Source organism: Phyllobates terribilis, unplaced genomic scaffold (assembly GCF_046119375.1).
Source record: "Phyllobates terribilis strain yellow unplaced genomic scaffold, ASM4611937v1 Scaffold_1__5_contigs__length_1240528914, whole genome shotgun sequence".
NCBI classification, from domain to species: domain Eukaryota; kingdom Metazoa; phylum Chordata; class Amphibia; order Anura; family Dendrobatidae; genus Phyllobates; species Phyllobates terribilis.
Window position 1 is genome coordinate 537,448,653 of NW_027362761.1, and position 17,704 is coordinate 537,466,356.

At 44.9% G+C, this 17,704-nt stretch overlaps 1 protein-coding gene across 1 annotated transcript in view; it reads left to right on the forward strand.

Moving 5' to 3' along the window:
- LOC141271163 (von Willebrand factor A domain-containing protein 5A-like) overlaps positions 1-17,704 on the forward strand; it is a 52,043-nt gene that overhangs the window by 11,580 nt on the left and 22,759 nt on the right. The window contains 4 exon segments of the mRNA XM_073681298.1: positions 4,861-4,981; positions 5,784-5,829; positions 5,831-5,945; positions 9,512-9,600. Coding sequence (XP_073537399.1) covers positions 4,861-4,981; positions 5,784-5,829; positions 5,831-5,945; positions 9,512-9,600 — 371 coding nt within the window.

Consider the following 17,704-nt stretch of genomic DNA (forward strand, 5'->3'; position numbering starts at 1 on the left):
AGAGCTGTGATCCTTTCCTGCTCACACAGCCGAGTATTCATGTGCTTCAGAGCTGTGATCCTATCCTGCTCACACAGCCGAGTATTCTTGTGCTTCAGAGCTGTGATCCTATCCTGCTCACACAGCCGTGTATTCTTGTGCTTCAGAGCTGTGATCCTATCCTGCTCACACAGTCGAGTATTCTTGTGCTTCAGAGCTGTGATCCTATCCTGCTCACACAGCCGAGTATTCTTGTGCTTCAGAGCTGTGATCCTATCCTGCTCACACAGTTGGGTATTCTTGTGCTTCAGAGCTGTGATCCTATCCTGCTCACACAGCCGTGTATTCTTGTGCTTCAGAGCTGTGATCCTATCCTGCTCACACAGCCGAGTATTCTTGTGCTTCAGAGCTGTGATCCTATCCTGCTCACACAGTTGGGTATTCTTGTGCTTCAGAGCTGTGATCCTATCCTGCTCACACAGTCGTGTATTCTTGTGCTTCAGAGCTGTGATCCTATCCTGCTCACACAGCCGTGTATTCTTGTGCTTCAGAGCTGTGATCCTATCCTGCTCACACAGTTGAGTATTCTTGTGCTTCAGAGCTGTGATCCTATCCTGCTCACACAGCCGAGTATTCTTGTGCTTCAGAGCTGTGATCCTATCCTGCTCACACAGTTGGGTATTCTTGTGCTTCAAAGCTGTGATCCTATCCTGCTCACACAGTCGTGTATTCTTGTGCTTCAGAGCTGTGATCCTATCCTGTTCACACAGTCGAGTATTCTTGTGCTTCAGAGCTGTGATCATATCCTGCTCACACAGCCGAGTATTCTTGTGCTTCAGAGTTGTGATCCTATCCTGCTCACACAGCCGTGTATTCTTGTGCTTCAGAGCTGTGATCCTATCCTGCTCACACAGCCGTGTTTTCTTGTGCTTCAGAGCTGTGATCCTATCCTGCTCACACAGTCGAGTATTCTTGTGCTTCAGAGCTGTGATCCTATCCTGCTCACACAGTTGGGTATTCTTGTGCTTCAGAGCTGTGATCCTATCCTGCTCACACAGCCGTGTATTTTTGTGCTTCAGAGCTGTGATCCTATCCTGCTCTCACAGCCGAGTATTCTTGTGCTTCAGAGCTGTGATCCTATCCTGCTCACACAGCCGTGTATTCTTGTGCTTCAGAGCTGTGATCCTATCCTGCTCACACAGCCGTGTATTCTTGTGCTTCAGAGCTGTGATCCTATCCTGCTCACACAGTCGAGTATTCTTGTGATTCAGAGCTGTGTTCCTATCCTGCTCACACAGCCGAGTATTCTTGTGCTTCAGAGCTGTGATCCTATCCTGCTCACACAGTCGTGTATTCTTGTGCTTCAGAGCTGTGATCCTATCCTGCTCACACAGTTGGGTATTCTTGTGCTTCAGAGCTGTGATCCTATCCTGCTCACACAGCCGTGTATTCTTGTGCTTCAGAGCTGTGATCCTATCCTGCTCACACAGTTGGGTATTCTTGTGCTTCAGAGCTGTGATCCTATCCTGCTTACACAGCCGTGTATTCTTGTGCTTCAGAGCTGTGATCCTATCCTGCTCACACAGCCGAGTATTCTTGTGCCTCAGAGCTGTGATCCTATCCTGCTCACACAGCCGTGTATTCTTGTGCTTCAGAGCTGTGATCCTATCCTGCTCACACAGCCGTGTATTCTTGTGCTTCAGAGCTGTGATCCTATCCTGCTCACACAGTCGAGTATTCTTGTGCTTCAGAGCTGTGATCCTATCCTTCTCACACAGCCGAGTATTCTTGTGCTTGAGAGCTGTGATCCTTTCCTGCTCACACAGCCGAGTATTCATGTGCTTCAGAGCTGTGATCCTATCCTGCTCACACAGCCGAGTATTCTTGTGCTTCAGAGCTGTGATCCTATCCTGCTCACACAGCCGTGTATTCTTGTGCTTCAGAGCTGTGATCCTATCCTGCTCACACAGTCGAGTATTCTTGTGCTTCAGAGCTGTGATCCTATCCTGCTCACACAGCCGAGTATTCTTGTGCTTCAGAGCTGTGATCCTATCCTGCTCACACAGTTGGGTATTCTTGTGCTTCAGAGCTGTGATCCTATCCTGCTCACACAGCCGTGTATTCTTGTGCTTCAGAGCTGTGATCCTATCCTGCTCACACAGTCGAGTATTCTTGTGCTTCAGAGCTGTGATCCTATCCTGCTCACTCTGCCGAGTATTCTTGTGCTTCAGAGCTGTGATCCTATCCTGCTCACACAGTTGGGTATTCTTGTGCTTCAGAGCTGTGATCCTATCCTGCTCACACAGTCGTGTGTATTCTTGTGCTTCAGAGCTGTGATCCTATCCTGCTCACACAGTTGGGTATTCTTGTGCTTCAGAGCTGTGATCCTATCCTGCTTACACAGCCGTGTATTCTTGTGCTTCAGAGCTGTGATCCTATCCTGCTCACACAGCCGAGTATTCTTGTGCTTCAGAGCTGTGATCCTATCCTGCTCACACAGCCGAGTATTCTTGTGCTTCAGAGCTGTGATCCTATCCTGCTCACACAGTCGAGTATTCTTCTGCTTCAGAGCTGTGATCCTATGCTGCTCACACAGTTGGGTATTCTTGTGCTTCAGAGCTGTGATCCTATCCTGCTCACACAGTCGTGTATTCTTGTGCTTCAGAGCTGTGATCCTATCCTGCTCACACAGTTGGGTATTCTTGTGCTTCAGAGCTGTGATCCTATCCTGCTCACACAGCCGTGTATTCTTGTGCTTCAGAGCTGTGATCCTATCCTGCTCACACTGCCGAGTATTATTGTGCTTCAGAGCTGTGATCCTATCCTGCTCACACAGCCGTGTATTTTTGTGCTTCAGAGCTGTGATCCTATCCTGCTCACACAGCCGAGTATTCTTGTGCTTCAGAGCTGTGATCCTAACCTGCTCACACAGTCGAGTATTCTTGTGCTTCAGAGCTGTGATCCTATCCTGCTCACACAGCCGAGTATTCTTGTGCTTCAGAGCTGTGATCCTATCCTGCTCACACAGCCATGTATTTTTGTGCTTCAGAGCTGTGATCCTATCCTGCTCACACAGCCGAGTATTCTTGTGCTTCAGAGCTGTGATCCTATCCTGCTCACACAGCCGAGTATTCTTGTGCTTCAGAGCTGTGATCCTATCCTGCTCACACAGTTGGGTATTCTTGTGCTTCAGAGCTGTGATCCTATCCTGCTCACACAGCCGTGTATTTTTGTGCTTCAGAGCTGTGATCCTATCCTGCTCATACAGCCGTGTATTCTTGTACTTCAGAGCTGTGATCCTATCCTGCTCACACAGCCGTGTATTTTTGTGCTTCAGAGCTGTGATCCTATCCTGCTCACACAGCCGAGTATTCTTGTGCTTCAGAGCTGTGATCCTATCCTGCTCACACAGCCGAGTATTCTTGTGCTTCAGAGCTGTGATCCTATCCTGCTCACACAGCCGAGTATTCTTGTGCTTCAGAGCTGTGATCCTATCCTGCTCACACAGTTGTGTATTCTTGTGCTTCAGAGCTGTGATCCGATCCTGCTCACACAGTCGTGTATTCTTGTGCTTCAGAGCTGTGATCCTATCCTGCTCACACAGTTGGGTATTCTTGTGCTTCAGGACTGTGATCCTATCCTGCTCACACAGCCGTGTATTCTTGTGCTTCAGAGCTGTGATCCTATCCTGCTCACACAGCCGAGTATTCTTGTGCTTCAGAGCTGTGATCCTATCCTGCTCACACAGTCGAGTATTCTTGTGCTTCAGAGCTGTGATCCTATCTTGCTCACGCAGCCGAGTATTCTTGTGCTTCAGAGCTGTGATCCTATCCTGCTCACACAGCCGAGTATTCTTGTGCTTCAGAGCTGTGATACTATCCTGCTCACACAGCCGTGTATTCTTGTGCTTCAGAGCTGTGATCCTATCCTGCTCACACAGCCGAGTATTCTTGTGCTTCAGAGCTGTGATCCTATCCTGCTCACACAGTTGGGTATTCTTGTGCTTCAGAGCTGTGATCCTATCCTGCTCACACAGCCGTGTATTTTTGTGCTTCAGAGCTGTGATCCTATCCTGCTCATACAGCCGTGTATTCTTGTACTTCAGAGCTGTGATCCTATCCTGCTCACACAGCCGTGTATTTTTGTGCTTCAGAGCTGTGATCCTATCCTGCTCACACAGCCGAGTATTCTTGTGCTTCAGAGCTGTGATCCTATCCTGCTCACACAGCCGAGTATTCTTGTGCTTCAGAGCTGTGATCCTATCCTGCTCACACAGCCGAGTATTCTTGTGCTTCAGAGCTGTGATCCTATCCTGCTCACACAGTTGTGTATTCTTGTGCTTCAGAGCTGTGATCCTATCCTGCTCACACAGTCGTGTATTCTTGTGCTTCAGAGCTGTGATCCTATCCTGCTCACACAGTTGGGTATTCTTGTGCTTCAGGACTGTGATCCTATCCTGCTCACACAGCCGTGTATTCTTGTGCTTCAGAGCTGTGATCCTATCCTGCTCACACAGCCGAGTATTCTTGTGCTTCAGAGCTGTGATCCTATCCTGCTCACACAGTCGAGTATTCTTGTGCTTCAGAGCTGTGATCCTATCCTGCTCACGCAGCCGAGTATTCTTGTGCTTCAGAGCTGTGATCCTATCCTGCTCACACAGCCGAGTATTCTTGTGCTTCAGAGCTGTGATACTATCCTGCTCACACAGCCGTGTATTCTTGTGCTTCAGAGCTGTGATCCTATCCTGCTCACACAGCCGTGTATTCTTGTGCTTCAGAGCTGTGACCTTGTCACTTTTTATGGCGCTCAGTTTTTGATCCCCAGTATAACATCGGCGTTCTCTGATCTCTCCATTTTTATTTTTTTATCTTATTTTTATAGCTCTCCTTGGCTGAAGGACACAAGTTTGATCGAGATATGGAGTTATTGGCTCACTACATGGAAGTGTACAGGCCGTCTGTGGCCGTGGAGGCCGGGCTGGACTCAGATCTGGCCGTACCAGGTACATTAATGGCTGATTTATAGGAATTCTGTCTGCCTGTGAACACCGTCTGACAGTAGACAGCTGTGCCCTTCATTACTTTTGTATCCTTAGATATTGGAAAGTAAAGATGGACACATCGGTAACTTTTATATAATGTATCTACATACAAGTTTGTCAACTTTCCCAGGTGTGTAATTAATTATGCCTCGCTCTGATCCTGAGAATAGCCAGTATTATACTTCAGAGCAGCATTCACAGTCCAGCTGGTTGTTATTGGAAACAGTAAGCTTTTTGAAACATCCCCTACCTGAACAGCTGTGCACAGGGAGGTGCAGTTAGTTATCGATTCTACATCATACAGTGTCTGGTATAAAGACAACACTTCCCAGAATGCTCTGTGCAAACACCAGGTTCTGCTTTGCTTCACTTTGCTGCTGTTCCTCCGTTTGTCAAACTGCATACAGGCATAATATAGAGTTGGGCCTTCAGTATAGGGCAGGGAAGACATTATACAATGTCAGAGGCAGTGCTTGCTGCAAGATGATAGGACGTTCCAGCACCTATAGTGCTGGGCAGAAAGCTGATGAAGTGGAACTGCCCACTGAAAATTGGAAATGGGGACAATTGCCGGACATATTATTTCTCCCAATTAGTTTTATGTAGTCTTGCAGACCATGCTTTTCAACATGTTGTGTGTGAAAGGACAATTAGACTTTAATCATTGAGAAATCACATATTCCGCATTCCATCTTCTACGTTATCTTCTTCTATTATTCGCCTCCTCTTCCTCTTTATGACTCATGTTTATATTTCCTTTCAGGCTCTTTTATGTCCGACCAAGTTGTCATGTTGAGTTTGTTTCCCAGCTGGAAAGGAAGAGGCGATCAGCAGCGACTTTATCTTTCTTATGGATCGGTCCGGAAGCATGCAAAGTCCCATGAGTGCTGAGCCTAATGCGCCAATACGTATACAGAGTGCCAAGGTCAGCACAGCGCCCCCATATGCCTCACTGTGTCCTAGCAGGAATTGTGCACCTTCCACCTTCATTTTGAGTCTGCTGAGTCACCGCTGTGAGCACATATTACAAGTCTGGTACTGAGTTATATGCGTAATAGGCCTAAGACCATAAGTAATGTATGTGCACAGTGACTCCACCAGCAGAAGAGTGAGTGCAGCTCTGGAGTATAATACAGGATGTAACTCAGGATCAGTACAGGATAAGTAATGTAATGTATGTACACAGTGACTGCACCAGCAGAATAGTGAGCGCAGCTCTGGAGTATAATACAGGATGTAACTCAGGATCAGTACAGCATAAGTAATGTAATGTATGTGCACAGTGACTGCACCAGCAGAATAGTGAGTGCAGCTCTGAAGTATAATACAGGAGGTAACTCAGGATCAGTAATGTATGTACACAGTGATTCCACCAGCAGAAGTGTGAGTGCAGCTCTGGAGTATAATACAGGATGTAACTCAGGATCAGTACAGGATCAGTAATGTAATGTATGTACACAGTGACTGCACCAGCAGAATAGTGAGTGCAGCTCTGGAGTATAATACAGGATGTAACTCAGGATCAGTAATGTATGTACACAGTGATTCCACCAGCAGAATAGTGAGTGCAGCTCTGGAGTATAATACAGGATGTAACTCAGGATCAGTAATGTAATGTATGTACACAGTGACTGTGCACCAGCAGAATAGTGAGTGCAGCTCTGGAGTATAATACAGGATGTAACTCAGGATCAGTAATGTAATGTATGTACACAGTGACTGTGCACCAGCAGAATAGTGAGTGCAGCTCTGGAGTATAATACAGGATGTAACTCAGGATCAGTAATGTAATGTATGTACACAGTGACTGTGCACCAGCAGAATAGTGAGTGCAGCTCTGGAGTATAATACAGGATGTAACTCAGGATCAGTACAGGATCAGTAATGTAATGTATGTACACAGTGACTGCACCAGCAGAATAGTGAGTGCAGCTCTGGAGTATAATACAGGATGTAACTCAGGATCAGTAATGTAATGTATGTACACAGTGACTGTGCACCAGCAGAATAGTGAGTGCAGCTCTGGAGTATAATACAGGATGTAACTCAGGATCAGTAATGTAATGTATGTACACAGTGACTGTGCACCAGCAGAATAGTGAGTGCAGCTCTGGAGTATAATATAGGATGTAACTCAGGATCAGTACAGGATCAGTAATGTAATGTATGTACACAGTGACTGCACCAGCAGAATAGTGAGTGCAGCTCTGGAGTATAATACAGGATATAACTCCGGATCAGTGCAGGATAAGAAATGTAATGTATGTACACAGTCACTGCACCAGCAGAATAGTGAGTGCAGCTCTGGAGTATAATACAGGATGTAACTCAGGATCAGTAATGTAATGTATGTACACAGTGACTGCACCAGCAGAATAGTGAGTGCAGCTCTGGAGTATAATACAGGATGTAACTCAGGATCAGTAATGTAATGTATGTACACAGTGACTGCACCAGCAGAATAGTGAGTGCAGCTCTGGAGTATAATACAGGATGTAACTCAGGATCAGTAATGTATGTACACAGTGATTCCACCAGCAGAATAGTGAGTGCAGCTCTGGAGTATAATACAGGATGTAACTCAGGATCAGTAATGTAATGTATGTACACAGTGACTGTGCACCAGCAGAATAGTGAGTGCAGCTCTGGAGTATAATACAGGATGTAACTCAGGATCAGTAATGTAATGTATGTACACAGTGACTGTGCACCAGCAGAATAGTGAGTGCAGCTCTGGAGTATAATACAGGATGTAACTCAGGATCAGTAATGTAATGTATGTACACAGTGACTGTGCACCAGCAGAATAGTGAGTGCAGCTCTGGAGTATAATACAGGATGTAACTCAGGATCAGTACAGGATCAGTAATGTAATGTATGTACACAGTGACTGCACCAGCAGAATAGTGAGTGCAGCTCTGGAGTATAATACAGGATGTAACTCAGGATCAGTAATGTAATGTATGTACACAGTGACTGTGCACCAGCAGAATAGTGAGTGCAGCTCTGGAGTATAATACAGGATGTAACTCAGGATCAGTAATGTAATGTATGTACACAGTGACTGTGCACCAGCAGAATAGTGAGTGCAGCTCTGGAGTATAATATAGGATGTAACTCAGGATCAGTACAGGATCAGTAATGTAATGTATGTACACAGTGACTGCACCAGCAGAATAGTGAGTGCAGCTCTGGAGTATAATACAGGATATAACTCCGGATCAGTGCAGGATAAGAAATGTAATGTATGTACACAGTCACTGCACCAGCAGAATAGTGAGTGCAGCTCTGGAGTATAATACAGGATGTAACTCAGGATCAGTAATGTAATGTATGTACACAGTGACTGCACCAGCAGAATAGTGAGTGCAGCTCTGGAGTATAATACAGGATGTAACTCAGGATCAGTAATGTAATGTATGTACACAGTGACTGCACCAACAGAATAGTGAGTGCTTGCACCAGCAAGTCTGGAGAAATAGTGTATTTAAGGATACAGCAAGGGTGTGGTTATTAACAGCAGAGGGTGAGGATCACCGCTAGGTCCTAAAGGTATAATCCCCAAGCAAGCTAAGGATCACCGCTGGGTCCTAGAGAGAGGTGGATCATGAAAGGATCAGGAAGATGTTTGCAAGGCCAAACGCAGCGACCTTCTACAGCCGGACACAGAATGACTGTCTATCAAACTTGACACACTTTTCACACTCCACCAGCAGAATAGTGAGTGCAGCTCTGAGGTGTAATACAGGATGTAACTCAGGATCAGTACAGGATAAGTAATGTAATGTATGGACACAGTGACTGCACCAGCAGAATAGTGAGTGCAGCTCTGGAGTATAATACAGGATGTAACTCAGGATCAGTACAGGATCAGTAATGTAATGTATGTACACAGTGACTGCACCAGCAGAATAGTGAGTGCAGCTCTGGAGTATAATACAGGATGTAACTCAGGATCAGTAATGTAATGTATGTACACAGGGACTGCACCAGCAGAATAGTGAGTGCTGCTCTGGAGTATAATACAGGATGTAACTCAGGATCAGTAATGTAATGTATGTACACAGTGACTGCACCAGTAGTATAGTGAGTGCAGCTCTGGAGTATAATACAGGATGTAACTCAGGATCAGTACAGGATCAGTAATGTAATGTATGTACACAGTGACTGCACCAGCAGAATAGTGAGTGCAGCTCTGGAGTATAATACAGGATGTAACTCATGATCAGTACAGGATAAGTAATGTATGTACACAGTGACTCCACCAGCAGAATAGTGAGTGCAGCTCTGGGGTGTAATACAGGATGTAGCTCAGGTTCAGTACAGGATCAATAATGTAATGTATGTGCACGGCATACACACTCATCTTCTATTGTAAATCTTCTGATGATGATGGAAGAGGTTTTTATATATCTGTATACAAACAATTATTGATTCCCCCTTTTGGCTGCAGCGGTTTGTGCCTCCTGTCACCCAGTTTCTCTCTTCCAGGACACTTTGATACTAATGCTAAAGACCTTGCCCCTTGGATGTTACTTCAGTGTTTTTGGATTTGGTTCCCACTTTGTCTCCCTTTTCATGTAAGTATGTCGCAATGTGTCACATAATATCGCCTCACCCACCATCATTAGGACACTTAGTAATTTGCACAATTTTTTATTGGCTCATGCTCCATTGGTTGCTTTATCCTTGACTCGCAAATCGATTTGCTTTTCAAAATAAAAAAGTGAGACCTTTTTTTTCCCATGTTTCATTTTAATTGCAATTCTAATTAATTGGCAAAAAAATATTTATACCTGAGTTTTTTTCCTGCTTCATATAACCCAAAAGTGCCAGTCTGGATTGAATTGCACCAGGTATTATAAAGTGTCCTTCTCATCTTCATAGATTGATATTGTCAGATTGATGTTGTAAAAACAAGCACCAATCAATGTACTTACTGCTTATTAAAATTTTCAGCCGTTCTTGAGATATTAACACTTTTGTTTACAGTTAGTTGCCTAAGAAACCGACCACCACTGCAGTCTAGTATTAGAAGGTAACAGTGCACTGCGCTGCTCATAGCCAGCTTCAGAACAGTGTGCTACATGTCAATAGTAAAGAGCTGGTCAGCACTGCACATGTATCAGTGGTGGTTTGTCTCCAAGGCAACAACCTGTTAAAAGAAGAGTGTTAATATCTCAATAACAGCTGAAAATTTTATTAAACAGTTAATAGCAAAATTGCTTGTAGTTACAAGCACTATCTGATTATACCCATTTATAAAGATATGAATAACTCTTTAAGGCAGTTGCTGAGAAAAAGGCACCGCCATGGGCACAACTTGTACACCATATCATGCTGATTTATTTTTGAAGTGGTGGAAATCCCAAGAGTGTTATAGACGATTGGAAGTCTGGTTTATCATTGGATTTACTAGAAGCTGCATGTATAACTCTGCATGAAACAAACGGCTGCTGGTGTCCATAATTTTAGCCTATAACTATAGATCTGTGTGATGGGAAGCAGTGAAATTGGGGCTCTATGTCAAGAAGAAAGAACTGTCATATATTATGAAATTAATTATTAGGTACAATTTTATCATTAGTTTTAATTGGGTGCAATCATTTTCTCAGAAAGTCTTAAGGCAGAAAAATTTGAACCCCACTCTTAAAGAAGCACTCCCATCAAAGTTTTTATCCTCTTAATACGCTATATTGCAATAATCTTATTATACGGCACTGTGTATTTACAATTGCTCATTTTGCCTCATCCCTACTAATTCTTCTCTTTTCTCTGCTGTATGTAGAAACAGGAAGCCTCTATTCCCTGCATTTATCATTTCCCTCTTCAACTCTTGACCCATCTGCTCCGCTCCTCTCTGCCAGGAACTTTTACAGTGACTCATAAGTCATATAGGGACCTCCTGTTTCTACATAGAGCTTAGAAGGATTCAGCTAATCAGTTTTTAATCACGTGAGGTCATAGACCTAATGGAAAAAAAGAAGAATTAGCTGGGTAGAAAGGCAAAATAAGCAATTTTAGGTACACAGTGCTATATAATATGATAACTGCAATATATTAAGAGGACACATATTTTGATGGGTGTGCTTCTTTCAAAGGTTTCTCCAAGAATGTGATAAAAATCGCCCCTGTGACATATTTCCAATTGCAACCCATGCTAGTCATACTTCAGGATGGGTTGCAGTTAAAAAGAACACAGCTCAACAGTCTCAACTGCCAGAGGAGCGGCATCATGAGCAAAATATACCTCAGTCACTCAGAGCGCAGGGCAGTAATAGGAGAAAAAAATAAATCTCCTTGAACTGAGCATAACATGTTTTTTTTTGTTCTCCAGCTTCAGTTCTACTATGTGATCAATTAGTATCTTTGCCCTCCTGTGAAGCCATCTGACTGAGCAAAGCAAATAAGCACAGAGGAGGATGAAGTTGAAGAAAAAACCTTGTTGTGCTCAGTCAGCAAGGAGATTTATTTTTTTCTCATGTCACAGCCCTGCTCAGCAGCTGAGTGAAGTATGTTTGCTTTTGATGCTGCTCCTCTGACATTTGAGACACATGTCTGGAGCTGTGTTCATTCCATCTGCAACCTGTCCTAACTAGAGATGAGCGTTGTTCTACTCGAACTGTTCGCCAATCTCAAATTCGAGCTGTTTTGGGCGGTGTTCGAGCCGTTCGGCGAACACGAACGATTTGAGAAAAATTCGGCTGTTCGAGGTTATGTTCGATAACTGTTCATGCACCAAAATCATAACTGGATTTTTTCTCAGTAATGATGAAAATTAATGTTAATACGCAGTTTGAGTGTACAGCGGGGTGGGGGGAGGGGCAGGGGATGGATCTGTGCAGGAACAATGAAGATCTCCATTTTTTTTTCTCTTTCCCGCATTTGCAGTGGGGAGGTGCAATCTGTCAGCCTATCAGCAGCGCACACACGGAGCGAAGTGCTTTTTTTCACACAAGCAAGGGCATGTGTCATTGGCAGTGTATGTCACATGTCCTTGCCCTATAAGACCAAGCCATTTTCCCCGTCGCCACCATTTTCTCACTGCTGCAGCTGCGTGTTAGACGGCACCGCTGTTGCTGTGTGCGCTATACCTTGTTAATTTCAAGCCAATTTTCGCACAAATCTACAGATAGCTTGGGAGTAGGGAATAGTTGTGATTGCAGTCCTTTTAAGGACTAGGTTACAGCATTTCCTACGACTTTTATCAGGCAGGTCTGTGCTCTTAAATAGATAGATTGTGGGAGTAAAGACTAATTGTAATTGCAGTCCTTTTCAGGACTAGGTTACATCAGTTCCTATCAGTTTTTGCCAGGCAGGTCTGTGCCAGTGCTGTGCAAGTTTTTTTCACAGCATTTGGCTGAATCTAGCAAAGCTAATCCTTTTTGGCCTATTGCAGAGTGTGTTAGTCAGTGGAGTAGCCTATCTGTGTTGCAAGATATACCACCTGTGTATAGAATACCAATTTTTTTACTGCACCTAGTGAAATAAAATCTTTTGGGCATAGCATCATTCTATTAGTCCATCTATACTGACCTCCATCAGGTTGCAAATTGAATATAATTTTTTTCTGCATCTAGCTCTGAAAAAATATTTGGGCTTCTAGCAGTGTGTGGGACTTGTTCTATTAGTCCATCTATACTGACCTCCATCAGGTTGCAAACTGAATATAATTTTTTTCTGCATCTAGCTCTGAAAAAATATTTGGCCTTCTAGCAGTGTGTGGGACTTTCTCTATTAGTCCAACTATACTGACCTCCATCAGGTTGCAAATTAAAAATAATTTTTATCTGCATCTAGATCTGAAAAAATATTTGGCCTTCTAGCAGTGTGTGGGACTTTCTCTATTAGTCCATCTATACTGACCTCCATCAGGTTGCAAATTAAAAATAATTTTTATCTGCATCTACCTCTGAAAAAATATTTGGGCTTCTAGCTGTGTGTGGGACTTGTTCTATTAGTCCATCTATACTGACCTCCATCAGGTTGCAAACTGAATATAATTTTTTTCTGCATCTAGCTCTGAAAAAATATTTGGGCTTCTAGCAGTGTGTGGGACTTTCTCTATTAGTCCATCTATACAGACCTCCATCAGGTTGCAAACTGAATATATTTTTTTTCTGCATCTACCTCTGAAAAAATATTGGGCTTCTAGCTGTGTGTGGGACTTGTTCTATTAATCCATCTATACAGACCTCCATCAGGTTGCAAACTGAATATAATTTTTTTCTGCATCTAGCTCTGAAAAAATAGTTGGCCTTCTTGCAGTGTGTGGGACTTTCTCTATTAGTCCATCTATACTGACCTCCATCAGGTTGCAAATTAAAAATAATTTTTATCTGCATCCAGCTCTGAAAAAATATTTGGCCTTCTAGCAGTGTGTGGGACTTTCTCTATTAGTCCATCTATACTGACCTCCATCAGGTTGCAAACTGAATATAATTTTTTTCTGCATCTAGCTCTGAAAAAATATTTGGCCTTCTAGCAGTGTGTGGGACTTTCTCTATTAGTCCATCTATACTGACCTCCATCAGGTTGCAAATTAAAAATAATTTTTATCTGCATCTAGCTCTGAAAAAATATTTGGCCTTCTAGCAGTGTGTGGGACTTTCTCTATTAGTCCATCTATACTGACCTCCATCAGGTTGCAAATTAAAAATAATTTTTATCTGCATCTAGCTCTGAAAAAATATTTGGCCTTCTAGCAGTGTGTGGGACTTTCTCTATTAGTCCATCTATACTGACCTCCATCAGGTTGCAAATTAAAAATAATTTTTATCTGCATCTACCTCTGAAAAAATATTTGGGCTTCTAGCTGTGTGTGGGACTTGTTCTATTAGTCCATCTATACTGACCTCCATCAGGTTGCAAACTGAATATAATTTTTTTCTGCATCTAGCTCTGAAAAAATGTTTGGCCTTCTAGCAGTGTGTGGGACTTTCTCTATTAGTCCATCTATACTGACCTCCATCAGGTTGCAAACTGAATATATTTTTTTTCTGCATCTACCTCTGAAAAAATATTTGGGCTTCTAGCTGTGTGTGGGACTTGTTCTATTAGTCCATCTATACTGACCTCCATCAGGTTGCAAATCGAATCTAATTTTTTTCTCCATCTAACCCAACCAATAGTTTTGGCCTAATACCACAGTTTGGCCACTCAGCTCTGCTCGGTTCCCATCCATTGTTTTTTTGTGCAAACAACTTCAGAGTTGTGAATTAGTTAACCACCAAAATGAGTGGAAAAAGGCCTGCTGCTGGTGGAAAGGGGAATAGGCGTGTTGGGAAGGGGAAAAAAGGTTGTGTCCGTGGGGTAGGTGTTAAAGCAACAGTAACATCTGCAGAAGAAAGACCATCTTCCAGCCAAACTAAAATGTCTACTTCTTTTAGCGGACAATGTGATAAGATCCCTTTCTTACGGCCACGCCAATCGCTACAAATTCCAGATGAGGCACAAAAACAGCAGGTGCTTCAACGGATATCAAGTGCTCCTTTAAGTGGGCTCTCCTCCACATCAACTTCAACATCACAAATACTCCAGTCCTCAAAGGTGTCACCCCAATCGCACTTGCTTCCTCACAGCTCCCAAATCTCCAGCTGCCCATCTGAGTATGAGGTAGAACAGATGGTTGAGTCTGCAGAGATGTTTACTCATACTATAGCCTGGGAATCAGAGGTCGACTCCAGCGCTTCTGTGAATCCAGACGAGGAAATGATCTGCACTGATGCCCAGAATCTTTATGAGTCGGATCCAGGACCAGACGCAGAAGGTTCTGACCATAATGTAGACCCTCATTCCCAAACTGTAACTCCTGTTGGTGGAGACAATGAGGAAGACGATGATGAGACTCAAATACCTGATTGGAGCGACAACTTTAGTTTTTTGTCAGGGCAGGAACAGGTTGGCTCTGAGGACGACGGGTGTGATAACGCACAGGGTGATGATGATGAGGTTGGAGATCCCACTTACTGTCAACCCACAGTCAGCCAAGAGATGAGGTCAGCAGAGGAGGTGGAGGAAGATGCTAGTGACAACGAGGTCAGGTTGCGCCTTCCTGGACAGAGACGTAGTACTGGAAGCACGTCAACAACTGCATCCTCAAACACAACTCTGCCTCTCACCGCAAGTCGTGGTGGCTCTTCAGGTCGCATGGGTGCTAAGCCTTGCATAGCCTGGGCATTTTTTCAGATCGATAAAGATGACCCAACTCGTGTTATCTGTAACATTTGTCAGCAAAAGCTAAGTAGAGGCCAAAAAATACATAGTTTGAGTACTTCATGCATGAACCGGCACATGGACATGAAGCATAAGTTGCAGTGGGAAGCTCAGTGTGCTACAATGCGGCCTAGCCGGCCGGGCCAACCACCGTCTGCCATATCTTGTGCATCCGCGGCCTCTTCATCCTCTGTGACTGGGGGGACAGCAGTCACACCTGTTTTGGGGCGCAGACCTGCCACCTCTTTACCCGCAACAGCCAGCGTGATTGGCAGGTCATCATTTTCTTTGGAGGTGGTAACACCAGCTGGTGTTGAGCGCTGTCCGACATTGATAGCACCACCTTTGGATCAAGGCAACCTAACATGTCCGCCTGCATCTTCCTCACAGACCGGCAGTTTGCCGGGGACACCCTTATCAACCCCGTCTAAGCACAATAGCCAGCCCTCGGTCCCTCAGATGTGGACAAGTAAAAGACCATTTCCTCCTAGCCATGAGAAAGCTAAGAGGTTGAATTTCACCATCTGCAAGCTCTTGGCTACAGAAATGCTGCCTTTCCGCCTGGTGGACACAGAGGATTTTCGAGACCTTATGTCCGTCGCAGTGCCCCAGTACCAGATGCCCAGTCGGCACTACTTCTCAAAGAAAGGTGTGCCTGCGCTCCACCAGCATGTCGCACACAACATCACCGCTTCTTTGAGAAACTCTGTGTGTGACAGGGTGCATTTCACCACAGACACTTGGACGAGTAGGCATGGACAGGGGCGTTACATGTCGCTGACTGGGCACTGGGTAACTATGGTGACAGCAGGACAAGGGGCTGCTGTCCAAGTCTTGCCGTCCCCACGAGTTGTGCGTCAATCCTCTTTATGTCAAAGTTCCTCCACTGCTTCTGCCTCCTCAACCTCCTCTCGGTCTTCCACCTGCACCCAAAGCCTGTCTGGTCATGCCACAAGCTTTCTAACTGCGCAGAAGGGATCCTGCACACCTCCTTACTATGCTGGCAGCAGGGCTCAACGTCATCAGGCGGTTTTTACTTTGAAATGTCTGGGAAATGTGAGTCACACAGCTGAGGAGTTGTGGTCAGCTCTGGAGAACCAATTTCATGAATGGTTGTCTCCACTGGACCTGAAACCAGGGAAGGCCGTGTGCGACAATGCTGCAAACCTGGGTGCGGCCCTTCGCCGGGGCAATGTCACACACGTGCCTTGTATGGCTCACGTATTGAACCTGGTTGTCCAGCAATTTTTAGCCCACTATCCCAGACTAGATGGCCTTCTGCAGAGGGCACGGTCGCTGTGTGCTCACTTCCGCCGTTCGCATCCCGCAGCTCAGCGACTTACATCTCTACAGAAGTCGTTGGGCCTGCCACTTCACCGGCTAAAATGCGATGTGCCTACCCGGTGGAATTCAACTCTGCACATGTTGCAGCGACTGTGGCAGCACCGACAAGCCCTGGTGCAATACGTTCTGACGTATAGCCTGGGCCAACGAGATCCAGAGGTGGGGCAAATCACGCTGGAGGAGTGGTCTCAGATCAGGGACCTATGCACCCTTCTGCACAGTTTTGAAATGGCGACGAAGACGTTTAGTGCTGACGATGCCATTATCAGCATGACTATTCCGGTGATTTACATGCTGGAGCACATGTTAAACAGAATTCGGAGTCAGGTGGTGGCACAAGAGGAGGTGGAGGAAGTAGAGGAGGAGGAGTTGTATGCGGAAGGGCTAACATCTGCAAGGTCCAGACGGTCGGCAGCACCAAGGCGGCAGGCATGTGAGGGTGGGGGAGATGGTTTTACCAGGGCGCATGGTAGCAGCCAAACTAGTGAGGAAGGTGCAGGAGCCCAGGAAGAAGTGGAGGACAAACTGATGGAAGACTCATCAGATGAGGGAGACCTTGATCACATTTCTGTTGTGCGAGGTTGGGGGGAGAGGACAGAGGAAGGAAGCATGATTGTTACCTCGCCACCAACACAACAGGGACTTGGTGCTCCTGGATGCGCAACACACATGAGTGCCTTCTTGCTGCACTACCTGCAACATGACCCTCGAATTGTGAGAATTAGAAATAATCCTGACTACTGGGTTGCCACACTGTTAGATCCCCGGTACAAAAGTAAATTTGCCGAAATTATTCCTGCCATAGAAAGGGATGCACGCATGCAGGAGTATCAGCAGAGACTGTTGCAGAATCTTACATGTGCTTTTCCACAAAACACCAGTGGTGCACGTAGTGAATCTCACAGTTCCAACTTGCCAACCGTGGGACCGTCAAGTGTTCAGCACTCAAACCGTAACAGAACCACAGTATCTGCTGGTAACATCAATTTTGCGGAATCATTTCACCACTTTTTTAGCCCATCCTTTGCAAGGCCACAGGAGACAAGAAGTCTGACACATAGTCAACGCCTAGAGACGATGGTACAGGAGTATCTCCAAGTAAACATTGAAGCCACGACTGTGTCA